The 17,292-nt window shown below is 48.6% G+C and overlaps 1 protein-coding gene across 1 annotated transcript in view; it reads left to right on the forward strand.

Annotated features, from left to right (window-relative positions):
- Positions 1 to 11,177, forward strand: part of CNST (consortin, connexin sorting protein) — a 75,256-nt gene extending 64,079 nt beyond the window's left edge. Inside the window, exons 10-11 of the mRNA XM_081114394.1 lie at positions 5,058 to 5,193; positions 8,595 to 11,177. Of these exons, the coding sequence (XP_080970520.1) occupies positions 5,058 to 5,193; positions 8,595 to 8,800 (342 nt within the window). The 3' untranslated portion in view covers positions 8,801 to 11,177. The remainder of the gene's footprint in view (positions 1 to 5,057; positions 5,194 to 8,594) is intronic.
- Positions 11,178 to 17,292: the final 6,115 nt, after the last annotated feature.

Genomic DNA, 17,292 nt, shown 5'->3' on the forward strand with positions numbered 1-17,292 from the left:
CATCGATGAGAGAGAAACATCGATCAGTTGCCTCCTGCACACTCCCTACTGGGGATGGGCCCGCAACCAAGGTACATGTCCCTGACCAGAATCGAACCTGGGACCCTTGAGTCCGCAGCCTGACGCTCTATCCACTGAGCCAAACCGGTTAGGGCTGTAACCTTTTCTTGTTGTTATAGGACACACATGCGCACGCGTGTGCATGCACACACACACACACACACACACACAGAGTCTGCACTAAATTGCAGAAGGGTAGGATCCTGTTGAATACTTTTTTGTGTGCTCAATAAAGCAGACTTTACAGACTAAATAGCAGCCACCTCTACACAGTAAGACTTTTTTTTTAAAATCTTTTACTGAGTTCACTTTGAAAAATAAATAACTTGAAGGGGGAAGCTATTTGTCTGTATGTAAATGGCTTATCTCTGTATGTATTCATTTACTCAGCGTATTTATTGAGCACCTACCACCTCTGCCTCGTCCCCGTCCCCTTTGGTAACCGCCGTACTGGTTTCTCCTTCAATGAGCTTCTGTTTGTTCTGTTCATTCCTTTGTTGCTTTCTGTGTATAACCCACAGATGAGCTAAATAATATGATTCTTGGCCTTTGATGTCACAAAAGAAATACTGCCATCTGTGGCAACATGGATGCATCTTGAGAGTGTGTATCATGCTGAGCAGCAGGTCAGACAGAATAAGCAAAGTTCTAATCGTCATTAAAAGTAAGAACTTCTAGCCGAAACCGGTTTGGCTCAGTGGATAGAGCCTCGGCCTGCGGACTGAGAGGTCCCAGGTTCGATTCCGGTCAAGGGCATGTACCTGGGTTGCGGGCATATCCCCAGTAGGAGATGTGCAGGAGGCAGCTGATCGATGATTCTCTCTCATCGATGTTTCTAACTCTCTATCTCTCTCCCTTCCTCTCTGTAAAAAATCAATAAAATATATTTTTAAAAAAATTAAAAAAAAATAAAAAGTAAGCTCTTCTTCACATTAGGAAGATGGCAGGAGGTTTCATCTTGAGTTTGGTTCAAACTCTGCCAGTCGCTGCTGCAACAAGTTGAAGCATGTCATCTGGGCTCTCTAAGCTTGGCTTCTTCACCTGCAGAGGGGGCTGCTAATGCTGTATTAGAGTCATAAGGATTAAATGTGACATATTATGTAAATGCCTTTGTATGACGTATAGTTTCACTAAATTATAGGTTAATTTTTATTTTTATTGATTTTACAGAGAAAGGGAGAGGGAGAGAGAGGGAGAAACATTGATGATGAGAGAGAATCATTGATCAACTGCCTCCTGCACACCTCACACTGGGGATAGAACCAGCAACCTGGGCGTGTGCCCTTGACCGGAATCGGACCTAGGATCCTTCAGTCTGCAGGCCGATGCTCTATCCACTGAGCCAAACCAGCTAAGGCTACAGCCCATATCTAAAGGAGCAGGCAGAGGACTCACGGGTTCCTTCAGTGCAGAATAATAGTGGTAAACTTCACATGTGCTCCTGCAGTGAGATTACTGGCACTGAGGCTAATGTTCGTAATGGGCTAATATGACTTAGGAATGTTAATTCTCGAGTTAGTTGGAAGCCAAACATGTGTTCGTGTTCAAAATTTACCAGCCTTGAGGTGCTGGTCTGAGTAAAGCCTACCTCATTAAAAGGATATTATTTGGCATCTACTTTCTTCAATTTTGTGAGGAGGCAGTTCTAACACCAAGATCTCTGAATGTTTACTTTGTCACAATAGGATTTACTGTACCCATAGAATTGCAAGATAATTTTGTTTTTACAACATTTTCATTCTTTAAATGCTATTTAAGATGATCATTGATGTTTGAGGGGAAGTGCAGAAGAACTGTTTATTAGCAAATGTAGAGGATGAGGCCGGAAGGATGTGTTGTTATTGTTGAATTCTGCATTTATTCGTAGAGTACCACCAGTGACAATTACATTAATTACAGCTTGCACTAAAGAAAAAGCTATGCTTTTAGTTCAGAATGGAAGGAAGGGCTTGGTATATTTTGTTTGGGTGGCAAAGAAATTTGGTGATTCAAGTGGAAATCCAAATTTAGTTTATAAAGGTTTATTTTGTTGAGATTTAAAAATTCTTAACCTCTTATATCAACATTATGGTAAAAGGGGGCATAGAAATGTTTGTGGGTTTTTTAGAGGAGTTTGGAGGAGACACATTTCCATGTGCCCTAAATCAGCGGACATCCTGCTTACAGAAATGCTGGGCAGTCCTTTGAGTGACACCCCAAACTAATATTGAGACCTTGTTTTTGGCTTCCTTGCTACCAGAGAATTAAGGAAAAACCTACCAAAGTCGTGTCTTAAACCGTGACTGCCTTGGTGTGGGAAGTAGGAATTTCTGTCCTTGGAGTAGGTTCTGAGACCTCGGCCTAAAACTCTTGCCAGAATAGCAAGGCCCACACCTACCTGTCTCCTAAGAGTTTCCTCCTTGGTTTGCATCTCCCTGTTCTCCAACCATAGACTAAAGGGCCAGAGGGCAGTTAGAAATGACACGGAGAGAACCTGGAGAAGAGCCCTGAGCAACACCGAAAGGCAGAAATGGAAAAGACCTCACTGTACTTCAGACAACAGGCTTTGGTGGGAAAGAAAATGTAGGTGCCCGGCCGGTGTTGCTCAGTGGTTAAGCATCAGCCTATGAACCAGAAGGACACAGTTCGATTCCCAGTCAGGGCACATGCCCGGATTGCGGGCTTGATCCCCAGTGTGGGGTGTGCAGGAGGCAGCCCATCAATGATTCTCTCTCATCATTGATGTTTCTCTCTCTCTCCCTCTTCCTTCCTCTCGGACATCAATAAAAGTATATTTGAAAAATAAAAAGAAAATATAGGGTGTATTAGATTTTTAATCAAGAATTAAGGGTTGGTGGGGGAGAGTGTCAAAATATTGGCCCATCCCACCCAACTGTCATTTCTCCTATTTGACCTCTTCCCTCTTTAAAAAAGTTCCAATGTTCATTGCCACCCGTAGTGAATGAGGTGGGGCCACTTGGGCATGACATTCAGAGTCAGACGACCCAGAGGAGGCCCAGCAGGACCAAGCACTGCTGCGCTGGGACTGGCCGGTCCGACTTGGAAGCACATCCTGTGTCTTTCCAGATGGTTTCCACATTCCTGCTCATTCTTGCGCCATTCCTTCATTCATACTCGCAGTGTCTTTTGCTTTATGGCGTGAATTTATGGATTCAGAGTTCCTATCACAAAGGACTACAGTTAGCATAATGCCACTCCAGGCTCATCTCGGATTGTTTATTCTGAGTGATTAAGCAACTTGAAAACGCCTGTGGAATGTGCAGTCACTGCTGGTAAATGTACGGCTTTATTTTGTGGAGAAAATAGTCTATGAAAACCGCATTCTTTTTACATTGACTGAAAGCAGAAACGTCATCGGTAGTAGTGATGCGCTCATTGAGTCAATTTCCGTTCTCCTCTTGCTCTGAAGGAAGCCATTAGGACTTACTTCCCTCTCCATTTCCGCGGGAGCTGGTCAAACCACTTTTCTGTGTTGATGGAAGGGGCTCTTAACGTTGCTTTCTAAAGCGAAATTGGAAAGGCTGCCTCTTGCATATTTGTACTTACCATGTTAATGTCACCAAAGTCCTTTAATTTTCTCACAAAGACGTCATCTGAAATACATATTTCCTGTAAAAAGAATAAATTGCTAACATCGATTTTTTTTTTTTTGAGATAATGGATTCTGTAGGCCCGTGTTCAGGAAAGCCCCGTAGAAGACTGTAATGAGTTGTTTGGCCCTAAAAGCTTTGAGTTATAAAAAGAACTGATAGAATCTGTAATATGTATGCATAGCACATTATCGGGCTGGAACGGGAGCTCATATTAGTGTGTTATGCCATCGATCAGCTAAATGACATGACAAGCTTGCAGTCCTCACAGGGATCTGATGCCAGCCAGCCGCTGACCTCTGCAGTGTTAGGCCCACAATGCCCACCTATGCCATCACCCACAGCTGCCCAGGCAGGCGGCTGGCAGGCTACCCTCTGTGAACCAGCCTGCTGCGTAGGGGACCTTGACAAGGCCTCCTGCTTCCTGGCCTGGCTCCACCAAGGATCCTTCCTCATCCTCCCTGTACTTCAGAGCCTTGTCACTCCTAAATGGCGAAGGTTTTGGTTTTTTGTCTTTGTTCCCAAGTAGGGGGTGGGGGTTGGGTGGAGGCAGGAGAGAGGAATCCCAAGTGCAAACCAGACGAAACAGGGAACGGGGCTGGTGGGAGATACTAGACAGCAGCCTTTTTTGAAGGGTCAAATAGTAACTATTTTAGACTTTGGGGTTTGTTGCAACTACTCAGTTCTGCCATGGTGGCCCAGAAGCAGCTGTAGGTGAATGGGCTGTGTCCCAATTGACTTTCATTGCATTCAAATAGGCGGAGGGCCTTTGACCGACCAGCCATGGTTTGCCAGCCTGTGCACACTACCAAGTAACAAGCCCCAAGTAGCTGGCCCTGGGGGAGTCTGGAAGAGAATCCTTAGAATTCTCTGAGCATCGAGCATTCCTTAGCAAATGCGTCATTTCCCAGAGGAAAGGAGGGCAGCACTCATTGTGATGTTGAAAGTGGGTATCCAATACATCTTGGGTCTCACGTGTTTATTTCTTGGAAATTACCGACGAATGAAGAAAGCAGTGGTAGATGCTCAGCCTCTGTTATAAAGCAAAACCCAGCACCAATGACTAAGCAACGAGGGATCGTAAGTGACCATTTTCCAGGGTACTGAGCAGGGAGGGGGAGCTCCGAGGCCAGGGGAAGGGGCCTGGCCTGGCCTCAGCCCGCTGCCCCTGTGCTGCCTGGCCCGGAGCCAGTTCGCAGCTTCAGAGAAGCCGAGTCAGACATGCTTGGCCGTCATCGGCGTAGAACCGGACATATTCTGTTGGATTTTGACGATGAACTGTGATTTTAAGTCCACGATGGAAATTCAGATGCCCATTGAATTGAATCAGCCTTGTTACCGTCACATGTAAAATGCCATGGATGTTTCCCACCCGGATTTAACAAGTGGTTCCTGTCACCCTGCCAGGTTGCTCCTGCTGCGGGACTGGTCTCCATATTAAAGAAGAGGAACGGCGCCATGGGCGACCACCCTGCCCCGATGCAGCAGAAGCCGCCCAAGCGGAGGGTGCGGTTCCAGGAGATGGACGATAACCTGGACCAGGGTGGGTACCGCTCAGCCCTGTGCCTGACACGGGGGCCCTTCCCGTGTTTGCTGAGAGTGGGTCAGTGCCCGATGGAAGGTGACGGGATTTGTAAAAGGAAATGTGGGCATAGTTGTTTTAGCTTCTAGAACAGTGGTTCTCAACCTGTGGGTCGCGACCCCTTTGGCGGTCGAACGACCCTTTCACAGGGGTCGCCTAAGACCGTCCTGCATATCAGACATTTACATGACGATTCATAACAGGAGCAACATGACAGTGATGAAGTAGCAACGAAAATAATGTTATGGTTGGGTCACCACATGAGGAACTGTATTTAAAGGGCCAGAAGGTTGAGAACCACTGTAGAAAGAAGCAGAGAACTGAGCTGTCGTCGGTTCTTAAAGATCCCTAGGCACTGTGCTTGCTCCAATCAGTGAACAGGCTGCAAAATTCAACTCCTGGCCTTCCGATCCCACAGGCAGTGCTGGGTGTTCAGAGCTCATTTCCATTTCCTTGTTTATGGTTTCTCTGGGGTTTTAGTGAGTCTGCTATTTCTGTCTGCTTTTCGGCAGCAGTTAATTGTCCTATCTCCTGTGTGTGGGAAACGTTTATGGATTACAAGCTTGTTCTCTTCGGTGATTTCTTGACTCCGTAGAAGGAGGTGTCTCGAGGGCAGCAGTTTAGCGTGGTGCTGTTGTTGGACTTTCCTCCTGGGCACCAGGTACTTGCTAGGGTTTCCCTAAGGCAAACAAGAGTGAGTGGAAAGATAGCCAAGAACCTGTGTGTGTGCTTCTCCTGTTTATAAAATAACAGTGTGAGCATGTAGATATACTTGCTAAGTATGGCATAAAGTGATGGAGGTTTCCAGATTCCTACAATTAGGAGCCTTGGAAATAATCTGTTCCTACCCCTCATTTTAGCTCTGCACCTTGCTCGTAACTCTCACTTTCTCCTCCAGATAAAATGCGTAATTCTTGTTTGCTCTCATGGGCCCTGAATGGTCCCGCTCCCAGAGGAACCCTGGGTTCAGAGCTCACAGTCCCGTTTCTCTTAGTGGCCCTCTCATCCTAGACCAGCAGCCACATGTGCCTCTGCACAGTGTTTCAACACATAGATAAAGCAAATACATGTTTATAGGTAAACTATTTATATGACTATGAAGGAAAATATGGAAAGATACATAAATTATTAACATAAATAAGGTGATGGTAGGGATTCATGCCAAAAGAAGAAAAGATGGTAAAAATACTGACCTGACACAACACACACACACAAGACTGATATGATCTGTAGTTGTATAAAATGAATTTCCATATCTGCTATCTATATAAAACCCTAATATGCAAATCAACCAAATGGTGGAACAACCCATTGCTATGACATGCACTGACCACCAGGGGGCAGAGACTCTACACAGGAGCTGCCCTGAGCCCACAGGCCCCGACCAGCAGCAGCAGCGGGGGGCAGGGCTGGTGAGCGGGCGGTGCCAGGCCAGCCAAGGTGGGTGCCAGTGGGGGCCCCCTGGTCACCCCCCCAGTCACCCTGCAAATCAGCCCTGATTGCCAGCCAGGTCTAGGGACCCTACCTACCCTTGCACGAATTTTGTGCACCAGGCCTCTAGTATACATATAAACTATTAAATTTATTTAACTACTAAAATCTATTAAACTATAAATTTGTAAATCACAGAACAATATGATAACATAATCCTATTTATGTAAAAATCCTGAAACCCTCTGTGTTTGACCTGGAAGGATACACACCAAAATCACCAGTGTTTGCCTCTGGGACAGGGGTGTGATTGGGTAAGAGAGAAAGGGAGGGTCCCTTACACTCAGGTGTTTGAATTTTCACAAGAGTAATATATCCACATATGGCTGTAAAGTCCTCTCAAAGTAATATGCTAGTGATGAGAAAACTCAGACAATAATGAAGAGTATAAGTTCTTTTTTCATTGGTTTGCCCCGAATATTGAAAGAAGTTTCTTATTATCCTTTTGAGACACATTCTGTATATGCATCTGCAAATGTGCATACAGTATAGACACAATGACACACACATCTTTTTTTTTTAAACACAAGTGGGTTCATTATGTACTATTATGTCACTTAATTTATCGATCTTGGACATCTTCCTATGAAAGAACATATTAATTTACTTCATACAATTGCATAGTATTCCATTATATGAATGCCCCACACTTTAACTGCTCCATTGTAACTGAAATGATTAAGCTCTTCTCAACTTTTTGTTGTTACAAACATGCCTGTAAATATGATACAGTGTGCTGTGCGGATTTGTAGGCTAAATCCCTGGGAGTGATGTGCTGGGCTAAATGACCTGAGGCAGCCTGGTCTACACCTGTTGTCCCAGCATTGTCTTCAGTTAACATTCCTTTTCACTCTCAAAAGTGCCCCAATATGGCCCTAGCTGGTTTAGCTCAGTGGATAGAGCGTCAGCCTGTGGACTGAAGGGTCCCGAGTTTGATTCTGGTCAAGGGGGTTGAGGGCTCGATTCCCAGTAGGGGGCGTGCAGGAGGCAGTCAATCAGTGATACTCCCTCATCAATGACACACCATCATGCTGATTATAAAACTTTTTAGTCCTTTCCAAATATTTTTAAATTTTCCTTTAATAATGAATGATCATGAAGATGGCCTATATTTCCTCAATATAGAAAGACTGATGTGGGCATTTTCATTAAAATCAAACCTGCCAGCCTGGCCTGTGTGGCTCAATGGTTGAGCATGGACCCAGGAACCAAGAGGTTACTGTTTGATTTCCCGTCAGTGGGGGCGTGCAGGAGGCAGCCAATCAATGATGCTCTCTCATCATTGATGTTTCTGTCTCCCCGTCCCTCTCTGAAATAAAAATATTTTTTAAACTGCCCGAGTTATTAAGCAAAATACAAAGAAATCACTGTATTAGCTGGAATTTCACTATTCCACTAAACAATAAGAATGAAATTGAGTATTAAGATGTGAGAGTGATCCCACCCAAAGTCGTTTTTTATTGTCTAATGCCAAATTGACGTTGCTTTAAGGTGAGGTGGTCCCATGATTCCAGCGCCAAGATCCTGCAGTAGTGAGTCTATAATGTGTATCTAAACAATGCTGTGAGCACATCGAAGCAGCACTGCCTTTCGCTTTCCTTCTTTGTTCATGGGAGTGACCACATTCATGTGCAGGGGAGCTGCTTTCACACTGGGCGCGGACAGGCTGCGGGGGCGCGGACCGGCACAGGAGCGTGTCCTGTGGGGCAGCTAATCAGCAGGGCCCTGCAGAGCGGAGGCGCCTGGCGTGGCGTCCGAGCCTCTGTCCCCAGAGGACTATTAGGAACGCCTGTCTCTTAGTCGGAGCAGGCCGTGGGCGCGTGGATTTCCCGTTTGTGCCACTGAGCCGCCCTCTGTTCTCCTGTTTGCAGATGAAGCTGGGAGTGGCTCCTGCATCTTACTGGTCTTGCTGTGCGTCGCCACGGTTCTGCTCAGCGTGGGAGGAACCGCCCTGTACTGCGCTTTCGGGGACTTGGAGTCGCCCGTGTGCACGGACTTCGCCGACAACGTGGACTTCTACTACTCGAAGCTGCTGCGGGGCGTGGCGGAGCTGAAGCACTGGGTCCGCCTCTCCTAGCGCCGCCGCGGCTGCACCGCACCGGGCAGCGAGGGCCGCGGGGAACTCACTCTCCAGGCGGCTCTGATTTGGGGGGTTGTGGACCGCGCCCCGCCCCGTGAGGAGCCGGGACGTCAGCAACAGCAGCTTCAGCAGGCGGCCCAGGGGGACCGGCACCATCGCGCAGGGAGCAGCGGGGACCTGCGCGTGGGGGCAGGAATGGCCCGGCCAGCCTCCTCCAGCCGCCTCCGCGGGCCGCCGCGCTGCGTTAAACGGCAGTGTTGCAGCCACGCGTCCTTAGCTTCTTGTCAAGCTGACAATGACACTTGGTTCCCACGAGTTGGTCCAAAGACGTCGCTTCCAGCCATCACGCAATAAGTGTGGGTGTGATCGAAAGGAGGTGCCGATGTGTCCATGTCTCTTTTCAGTTGGCCTGGAGCGCTGTGTAAGCGAGGCTTTGCGCGTCCTTTACACGTTCTGGTCGCCCTTTGTGGAATGGTTGGGTGCACATGCGTGTTTGCGTGGGTGCGTGCATGTGTTTCAGTTAATCATGAGCAAATACCCAACGCAAAATAACAAAAAAATGACCTTTATTCTTTTAACTTGACTATAGATGTGCAGGCACAAATCTTTAGAGCAGGTTTCACTGTGGAACCGAGGAGATGTAGAGATGTTGGCCCTGGAAGGAGGAGCTGTGACAGGTCTGCAGCAATTGATTAACAAGCCAGGAATTAACTACAGACCTGGAGGTGACATTCAAGAGCTCCCTCTGAGCCTCGGGCAGGCCGTTTCAGCATGGGTTCGAGGCCTGGTGGAGTATGATGAATGCTGGACTCAACTCAGCAAACGCTTACTGAGCACCTCTTAGGTTCGGAGTCTAGGAGCTGAAATACAAAGATAATGAGATACCAGTTCCTGCTCTAGAGGTTTTCACTCTGGCCTTGCGTTAAAAAGATACTTTGGCAAATGAAAGTAAATCACCATACAACTCAGTGTTAGCAGGTCGTGCATTCAGAGGTTTGAACGTGCATTCATGTCACAGGCTCGAGTTAGTCCTTTTACGGGGTCATTAAGCTGAAAGTCAATCATGTCTTAAATAAACAAATGTCTGAATTTTGTTTAAATCTCTCAGTTACGTGGCATTTCCTTTTCTGAGGTCGAAGCCTTGCTGTGGCTTTTTATAACATAGGCAGCATTTTAAAAGAATCAGAACATGAATTATAGTTTTTTAGCAAGTGATCATTACTTCATGTTTTTCTGTCAGAATCACGTGAAAGAAAAAGGGAGAAGTTACTTCCTAGTTGTTACTGGCTGGTACAGTACCCCTTCATGTTCTGCTTATTTATTTAGATTATGTGAATTTTGAAGGGCTTTTTATATGTGTTGAAAGTGTGTTTTTGAGCATGCATTCGGTTTTCGCAATGTAGATATTTAATTACTGTGTACTTAGTATTTTGATTTCCTATAAATTCAATGTCTCATGTTTTTAGGCTTGTTTCTTTTTAAATTGATGTTTGATTTTCACTCATAATACTGTTTGACTTGTCTCATGTCACCATAAACTAATATTTTCAAGGATTATAGATCAAAGATATTTATTTAGAAGTATACAAGATACTGAAATTTAGATTCCTTATACTTAAGGCTGATTTTATTAGAAGGTTATTTTAATGTTCTATTATAAATTTTAAGAATTTGTATTCAAACTGTATGTAAAATATGTAAATGTCAACGGTACTATGTTAGATGGTTCTATAACAGACATTCACCAAGTCTGCCGTGCGGGGTGGCCCCGTCATGGACAACCCTCTTCCGTTTCACCCTCTTGGTTCCTAGTTATGAGAATTTCTGAGTCTGATTTCTGACGGTTTTATGTGAAGATAAATCAAAACTTCCTCCTGCTCTCCCCTTGAGTCGCTATGAAAGTCCTACGTACCCAGAGTGTCTCATTTGCCTGGAGGCGCCAGGACCTCCACTCCACACCGAAGGTTTCCTGGAAACCTCGACGCTGAGCGGAGAGGACTGAGGTGACACCTGGGTCCTCGGGGGTCCAGTTGAGTCTCAGAGGAACCAGGTGTGTCCTCACGCTTCCCAGGGAGGGTGAGGCGAGCTCAGGAGCTCAGTGTGGTGATGTCTTGACTTAAAATGGGCATGAAAATCGCGACTGGAACAAGTAGGGCACCGCTTAAACCGTGATAGTCATTCATTGCATGAAGTGGAGTAATCCCATCTGGTGGTGAAAGCATTGTGATCGCACAGGTGAAACATTCATCCAGCTTTACCCTGATGTTATCTTTCCTGCCATGTGAAAGTTCCGACAACTGCTTGTAACTACTCTTCCTTCAGAACTGTATTGGAGGGTGACCGGTCAAGCTTGTAATTTAAAATCTTCACCAACAAAGTGTCTCAGAGCGTTTCTTTGGGTCTGGGGGTGCTGGGAAACACTGCTTCAAAGTAAAATCCTTCAGAAGTTGGCCTGGCTTCACAGGAGATAGCGGTCTGTTTCGGGAAGTCCAGTAGGTCCCCTCCTAAGGGCTCCTGCTCTCAAAGGCCCTCCCGGTCTGCCTGGCATGGTAGCTCTAGAAATCCATTCCTTTTCAAATACATAAATAAGTAATCCATTCCTTTAGATTTAAAAATCCGAGTCCTCGGGAGGTTTCCTTTACGCTGTGAATGTGTGTATTACGCGGAGAGGACTTGAAGGGAGGATATGGGGGAAAGGGGTAGGAACCAAGAGGTAAAGGAGAAGGTGGGACAGAACAAGCCCTTTAGCTATCAACCTGTTCGGCTAAAGCTGGCTTGTGGCATTCACTCCCAGTCCATAGGGAGACTGAATTTTTGTCTTCCCATTCACATGACATACGTACTTATATTGGGTTCATTTCTGTTGGCTCAACGTTAACCCACCCTTGTGTCCTTTCTGCAGCGTCATAGAGTTTTCACGTTTATTCCTCTGATGCTTAATCAGTGAGCACACAGTCCCTCCAGTCCAGGTCTTGTAACTGCAAAGTCCAGTACTGGGCCCATTGTATCACGTTGCCTCATCCTCAGAAAGAGTTAGTGACCTGGGGTCTGTCTGGTACTGTCTGCTATTCTAACAACTTCAAAGAGAATTATCATTGAGCCTCATGTCCTAGCTACAGAGCTGAAGACTTCCCTAAGGAATTCTAGTAAAAGGTAGACATCGCTGAGTTCAGGCACCGAGAGGAGAGGTGTGGGAGCCCGTGGGTATCTCTCCCCCTGGTTCTGAGGAGCGTTACCCCCCGACTCACGGTGGGTTCACATGGCAAGAAACCCATCGTGTGTTGAAGATGCATTTGACACTGCCCTGTAGCAGCGATTTTCAACCTTGTTCACCTCACGGCACACAAATAATTACTAAAATTCGGCAGCACACCAAAAAACATATTTCTTGATGATCTGACACAAAAAAGGTACAATTTTTATTGATTTACAAAAATACATATAATATTAGTAATTATCCTTTTTGCTCCAAAGTGACTTTTTTAAAAAATCTGGTGCCTCTACTTGTATAGAAGGATTTCTGGTACCAAGAATTAACCAGTCAGATGCAGCCTTATTATGTGATGTGTCCAATAAGATTCAACTCTTATTAAATGATCTATATATTTATGGTTCAATGCAAGGCACTCACACCTGGGCTACTGTCATTTTTTTGTTTGACAATCTAATGGAACAGAGTCGGTGCCCTGGCTGGAGAGTGAGGCATTGCATGTGTTAAAAACTGGCTCCTGGTTGCAAAGTGCTGCACTGGGGTATCATCTGTTTACCCTGGAGATCGTGTGGCTGACGGGAGCTGTGGCTGGCCGCCCCTGCCCAGCACCAGGAGGGAATATCGTAGGGCATAGCACTAACCCGAGAAAAGATCAAATTCAAAATCTGAAGTACAGTTTCTCCTGAACGGGTGTCACTTTCACACCATCATAAAGTCAAAAACATCTAAATCTAACCATCATAAGTCGGAGACCATCTACACTAATAAAAGAGAAAAATGGTAATTGGCGTACGGCGCTAACCTTTTCATTGGCTAATCAGGGCTATATGCAAATTAACTGCCAACTAAGATGGCAGTTAACTGCCAACAAAGATGGCGGTTAATTTGCATATGTAGGCACAATGCAGGGAGGCGAAAGGGAAAGCAGGAAGAAGCCCCCTGCCACTGACAGTGATCGGAAACCCAGGGGGGAGCTAAGAGCTGGGGGGCAGGCCGAAACCGGTTTGGCTCAGTGGATAGAGCGCCGGCCTACGGACTGAAAGGTCCCAGGTTCGATTCTGGTCAAGGGCATGTTACCTGGGTTGCGGGCATATCCCCCGTAGGAGATGTGCAGGAGGCAGCTGATCGATGTTTCTCTCTCATCGATGTTTCTAACTCTCTATCTCTCTCCCTTCCTCTCTGTAAAAAATCAATAAAATATATTTTAAAAAAAAGACCATACTGTTTAAAAAAAAAAAAAAAGAGCTGGGGGGCAGGGCAAAGGCCGCCTTTGCCCTGCCCCCCAGCCATGATCAGAGAATCAGGCGCCTTTGCCGCCCTGGCCAGTGATAGCAGGAAGTAGGGGTGGAGCCAGCGATGGGAGCTGGACACGGTCGAAGCTGGCAGTCCCGGGAGCTAGGGGTCCCTTGCCACGGCCTAAAGCGGAGCCCACGATCGCGGGGCCGCTGCAGCTGCGGGTCCCCGCTGCCCGAGCTGGACGCCTCAGCCAGAGGCATCCTGCAGGGGCAGGGGTGGAGCCCGCGTGATCGCAGCGCCCCCCGCTGCCACTGCGGGTCCCCGCTGCCCGGGCCGGACACCTAGGCCAGAGGCTTTAGGCCTGGGCAGGGGTGGAGCCTGCAACCACAGGGAGCTGGGGGTCCCCTGCCCAGGCCTAATGCCTCGGCCAGAGGTGTTAGGCCTGGGCAGGGGCAGAGCGGGAGATCGCGGGGAGCTGGGAGTCCCCTGCCCAGGCCTAATGCCTTGGCCAGAGGCGTTAGGCCTGGGCCGGGGCAGAGCCTGCAACTGCGGGGAGCTGGGGGTCCCCTGCCCAGGCCTAATGCCTCGGCCAGAGGCGTTAGGCCTGGGCAGGGGTGGAGCCTGCAACCGCGGAGAGCTGGGGGTCCCCTGCCCAGGCCTGACAACTCTGCCGGAGGCCTCAGGCCTGGTCAAGGGGCCGATCCGGTGATTGGTGATCGGAGGGTGATGAGAGTCAACTCCTCTGGCTGAGGCATCAGGCCTGGGCGGGGGGCTGGGGGTCCCCTGCCCAGGCCTGATGCCTGGGCCAGAGGCATCAGGCCCGGGTGGGGGGCGGAGCCAGGGATTGGAGGGATATGATGGTCCCCTTGCCCAGGCCTGAAGCCTGGGTCAGAGGCGTCAGGCTTGGGTGGGGGGTGGAGCAAGCGATCAGAGGGAGATGGGGGTCCCCTGCCCAGGCATGATTCCTGGGCCAGAGGCCTTAGTCCTGGGCGGGGGTCAGAGCCAGTGATCAGGGGGAGATGGGGGTCCCCTGTCCAAGCCTGACACCTCTGGCAGAGGCGTCAGGCCTGGGCAAGGGGCCGATCAGGCGATCGGAGGGTGATGGGGGTCTACGCCTCTGGCCGAGGCATCAGGCCTGGGCAAGGGGCAGAGCCAGCAATCAGAGGGGTCTGGGGGTCCCCTGCCCAGGCCTGATGCCTGGGCCAGAGGCATCAGGCCTGGGCTGGGGGCAGAACCAGTGATGGGGGGAAATGAGGGTCCCCTGCCCAAGCCTAACACCTCTGTCAGAGGCATCAGGCCTGGGCAAGGGGCAGATCCTGTGATTGGAGGGTGATGGAGGTCAACGCCTGAGGGCTCCCAGTATGTGAGAGGGGGCAGGCTTGGCTGAGGGGCATTTCCCCCACACACACACCCAGTGCGCGAATTTCGTGCACCCGGCCCCTAATATATATATAGGGGCCGTAACTTCATAGTACATACAGCTTGTAACTTCATAGCATCTCAAGGTGTTGTGAGGGGCCTGGAGTCCCTAATGTGCATCAGAATACCTTATTCCCTTTCACTGTTGTTGCTTATTGGGATAGAAAAAACTGTTTGGTGACCTCCAACTACCACCCTCATTTGTACAGGACCTAACTGCTCAACTAGCTATTGGACAGTGTTGCAATAAATAACCTGGTTCAAAACACCTTGATTTCAGCTCTAATCCTGTTCACAGCGTCTTCATCCCTCCAGATCCTTCTGAAATGGTGAGATGGTGATTTAAAACTATGCTTTTTTTTTTTTCCACGCAATGCAGCGGTCCAAATTCCAAAGTCAATCTAATTATAGATATTCTGTAAGGACAACCTGATCTCCCGCTGGCAGGAATGCATCGATCAAAAGTGAGGTTTTGTGATTTTATTGCTTTTCCTAATCGTCGTGGATCACGGGTCAGGAAGGAGGTCGCACGCAGGGAGCAGAGGAGGCCCACATCGTTCACTGGAGTGCCGACAGCCCATAAACGGTGGTTCTTACTTCCCGAGTACAGGATGGGGGTGGGTGAGATCTGAACCAGCCAAGCAAAGAGGAAGAAAATCCTTGCCTAAGCTTCGGGTCTGGGTAGGAATTTGGTCCAAAAGTGACTGTAAATATAGCCAATTTGCTTTTTCCCTCCGATTTCATCTCTTCCTGATTGGAAAAATGAAATGATTGGGGGAGGAATAGTAGTTTGGCGGACGCTGGAGAGAAGACTCGGGTGTAGGCTTGTTTGGTCGGACACGGAGCCACAGAGAGGAGCCCGGAGTGGGAGCCGGTGGTGACTGAAAGCATGAGCCCGCCGCCCAGCCTTCTCCCGAGACTTCCGTCTCCCGTCTGTGTAATTTCTAAGCAGCGGTTCTCAACCTTCTGGCCCTTTAAACACAGCTCCTCATGTGGTGACCCAACCATAACATGATTTTCGTGGCTACTTCATCACTGTCATGTGGCTACTGTGATGAATCGTCATGTAAATATCCGATCTGCAGGACGGTCTTAGGTGACCCCTGTGAAAGGGTCGTTCGACCTCCAAAGGGGTCGCGACCCACAGGTTGAGAACCGCTGTAAGGTAACTGTAAAGGTCACATCCAAACGCACTCTGCTGCCCATCGTTGAGAAAAGGCAGCTTCGCCGCCAGCATTTGGTGGTCACGGCCATGGTTGGACGGGGCTGGGTGGGAGTCCCCTGGAGCTGTGTGTGGAGGCCAGAGGGGGAATAACTAGTTGATCCATAGCCTCTGAGCCCTCTCTGCCCAAAGCACCTTCTTGAGGAAGCAGCTCCCCCCGGGTTCCTGTACGAGGCGACTTGGGGAAGGGGCTAGTCCCTGCACATCAGGAGAAAACAGCTCCACTGCAGACCTTGTGTAGGCATTGCCTGGCATCCGTGGTCGGCAAACTGCGGTTTGCGAGCCACATGCGGCTCTTTGGCCCCTTGAGTGTGGCTCTTCCTAAACCTCAGGAGTACCCTAATTAAGTTAATAACAATGTACCTACCTATATAGTTTAAGTTTAAAAAATTTGGCTCTCAAAAGAAATTTCAATCGTTGTACTGTTGACATTTGGCTGTTGACTAATGAGTTTGCTGACCACTGGCCTGGCTGCTTAAAAGCATGTTTTCTGAGCCCGGCCGGTGGTGCTCAGTGGTTAGGTGTCGACCCATGAACCAAGAGATCACCGTTCCAATACCCAGTCAGGGCACCCGCCAGATTGTGGGCTCCATACCCAGGAGGGGGCGTGCAGAAGGCAGCCAATCAATCTCTCTCTCTCTCTCTCTCTCTCTCTCTTCCTGCCTCTCTCTTTAAAATAAATAAAAACATATTTTTAAAACGTTGGAATCCTGTTTTCTTAGGCGTATTAGGTCACTATAGACACCGTCCAGTTTGCTGTGTCAGAAATGAAGCTGGCACCCGGGGGGTTCAGTGACTTCCTTAAGGTCAAGATCAGCAGAGCTGGTGATGGCTTTTCGCTTCTAAACAAGAAGCTGGAATAGCCTTAGGCTGTTCCTCCGGGGGCTGCCGCTGCGCCTCCTCTCACTGCTCTGATGGCATCTGCAACCCCGGACCCTGGGCCACTGCTACTCCCTCTCACCCAGGGAACGGCGGCTCGCACCTGCCAGCCACGGGCGGGCTGGGCAGCGGTGAGGAGCCACCCTGTGCCTGTGCCAGGGTTTCTGGAGGATCCAGTAGGTTCCCTGGCTGACCCCATGTACCCACGTGATGCCTGGGGTCCAGATAAATGGCAGCATGCCCTGTCACTGCGCGAGACACACTTATACTAAAAAAAAGCTTGTTTATTTGAAGTTCACATGTAATTGGATAGCCTATACTTTTCTTGCTAAGTCGGCAGTGGTGTGGCTCAGCCACTGGGGGTGGGGGGACCAGGGGGAGAGGGGTGATGGGGAGAGAAGCTGAGGGGGTTAGACACCGGGAACTCCGGGAGCAGTTCAGCCCCCTCTGCGTTTCCCAGCATCTGCACTGTCTGGCGTCGGTAACCCAAGGCCAGCAACAGCACTGTGCGAGGGGCAGCCG

The sequence above is a fragment of the Myotis nattereri genome (assembly GCF_964212035.1).
Source record: "Myotis nattereri genome assembly, chromosome: 20".
Classification (NCBI taxonomy): Eukaryota; Metazoa; Chordata; class Mammalia; order Chiroptera; family Vespertilionidae; genus Myotis; species Myotis nattereri.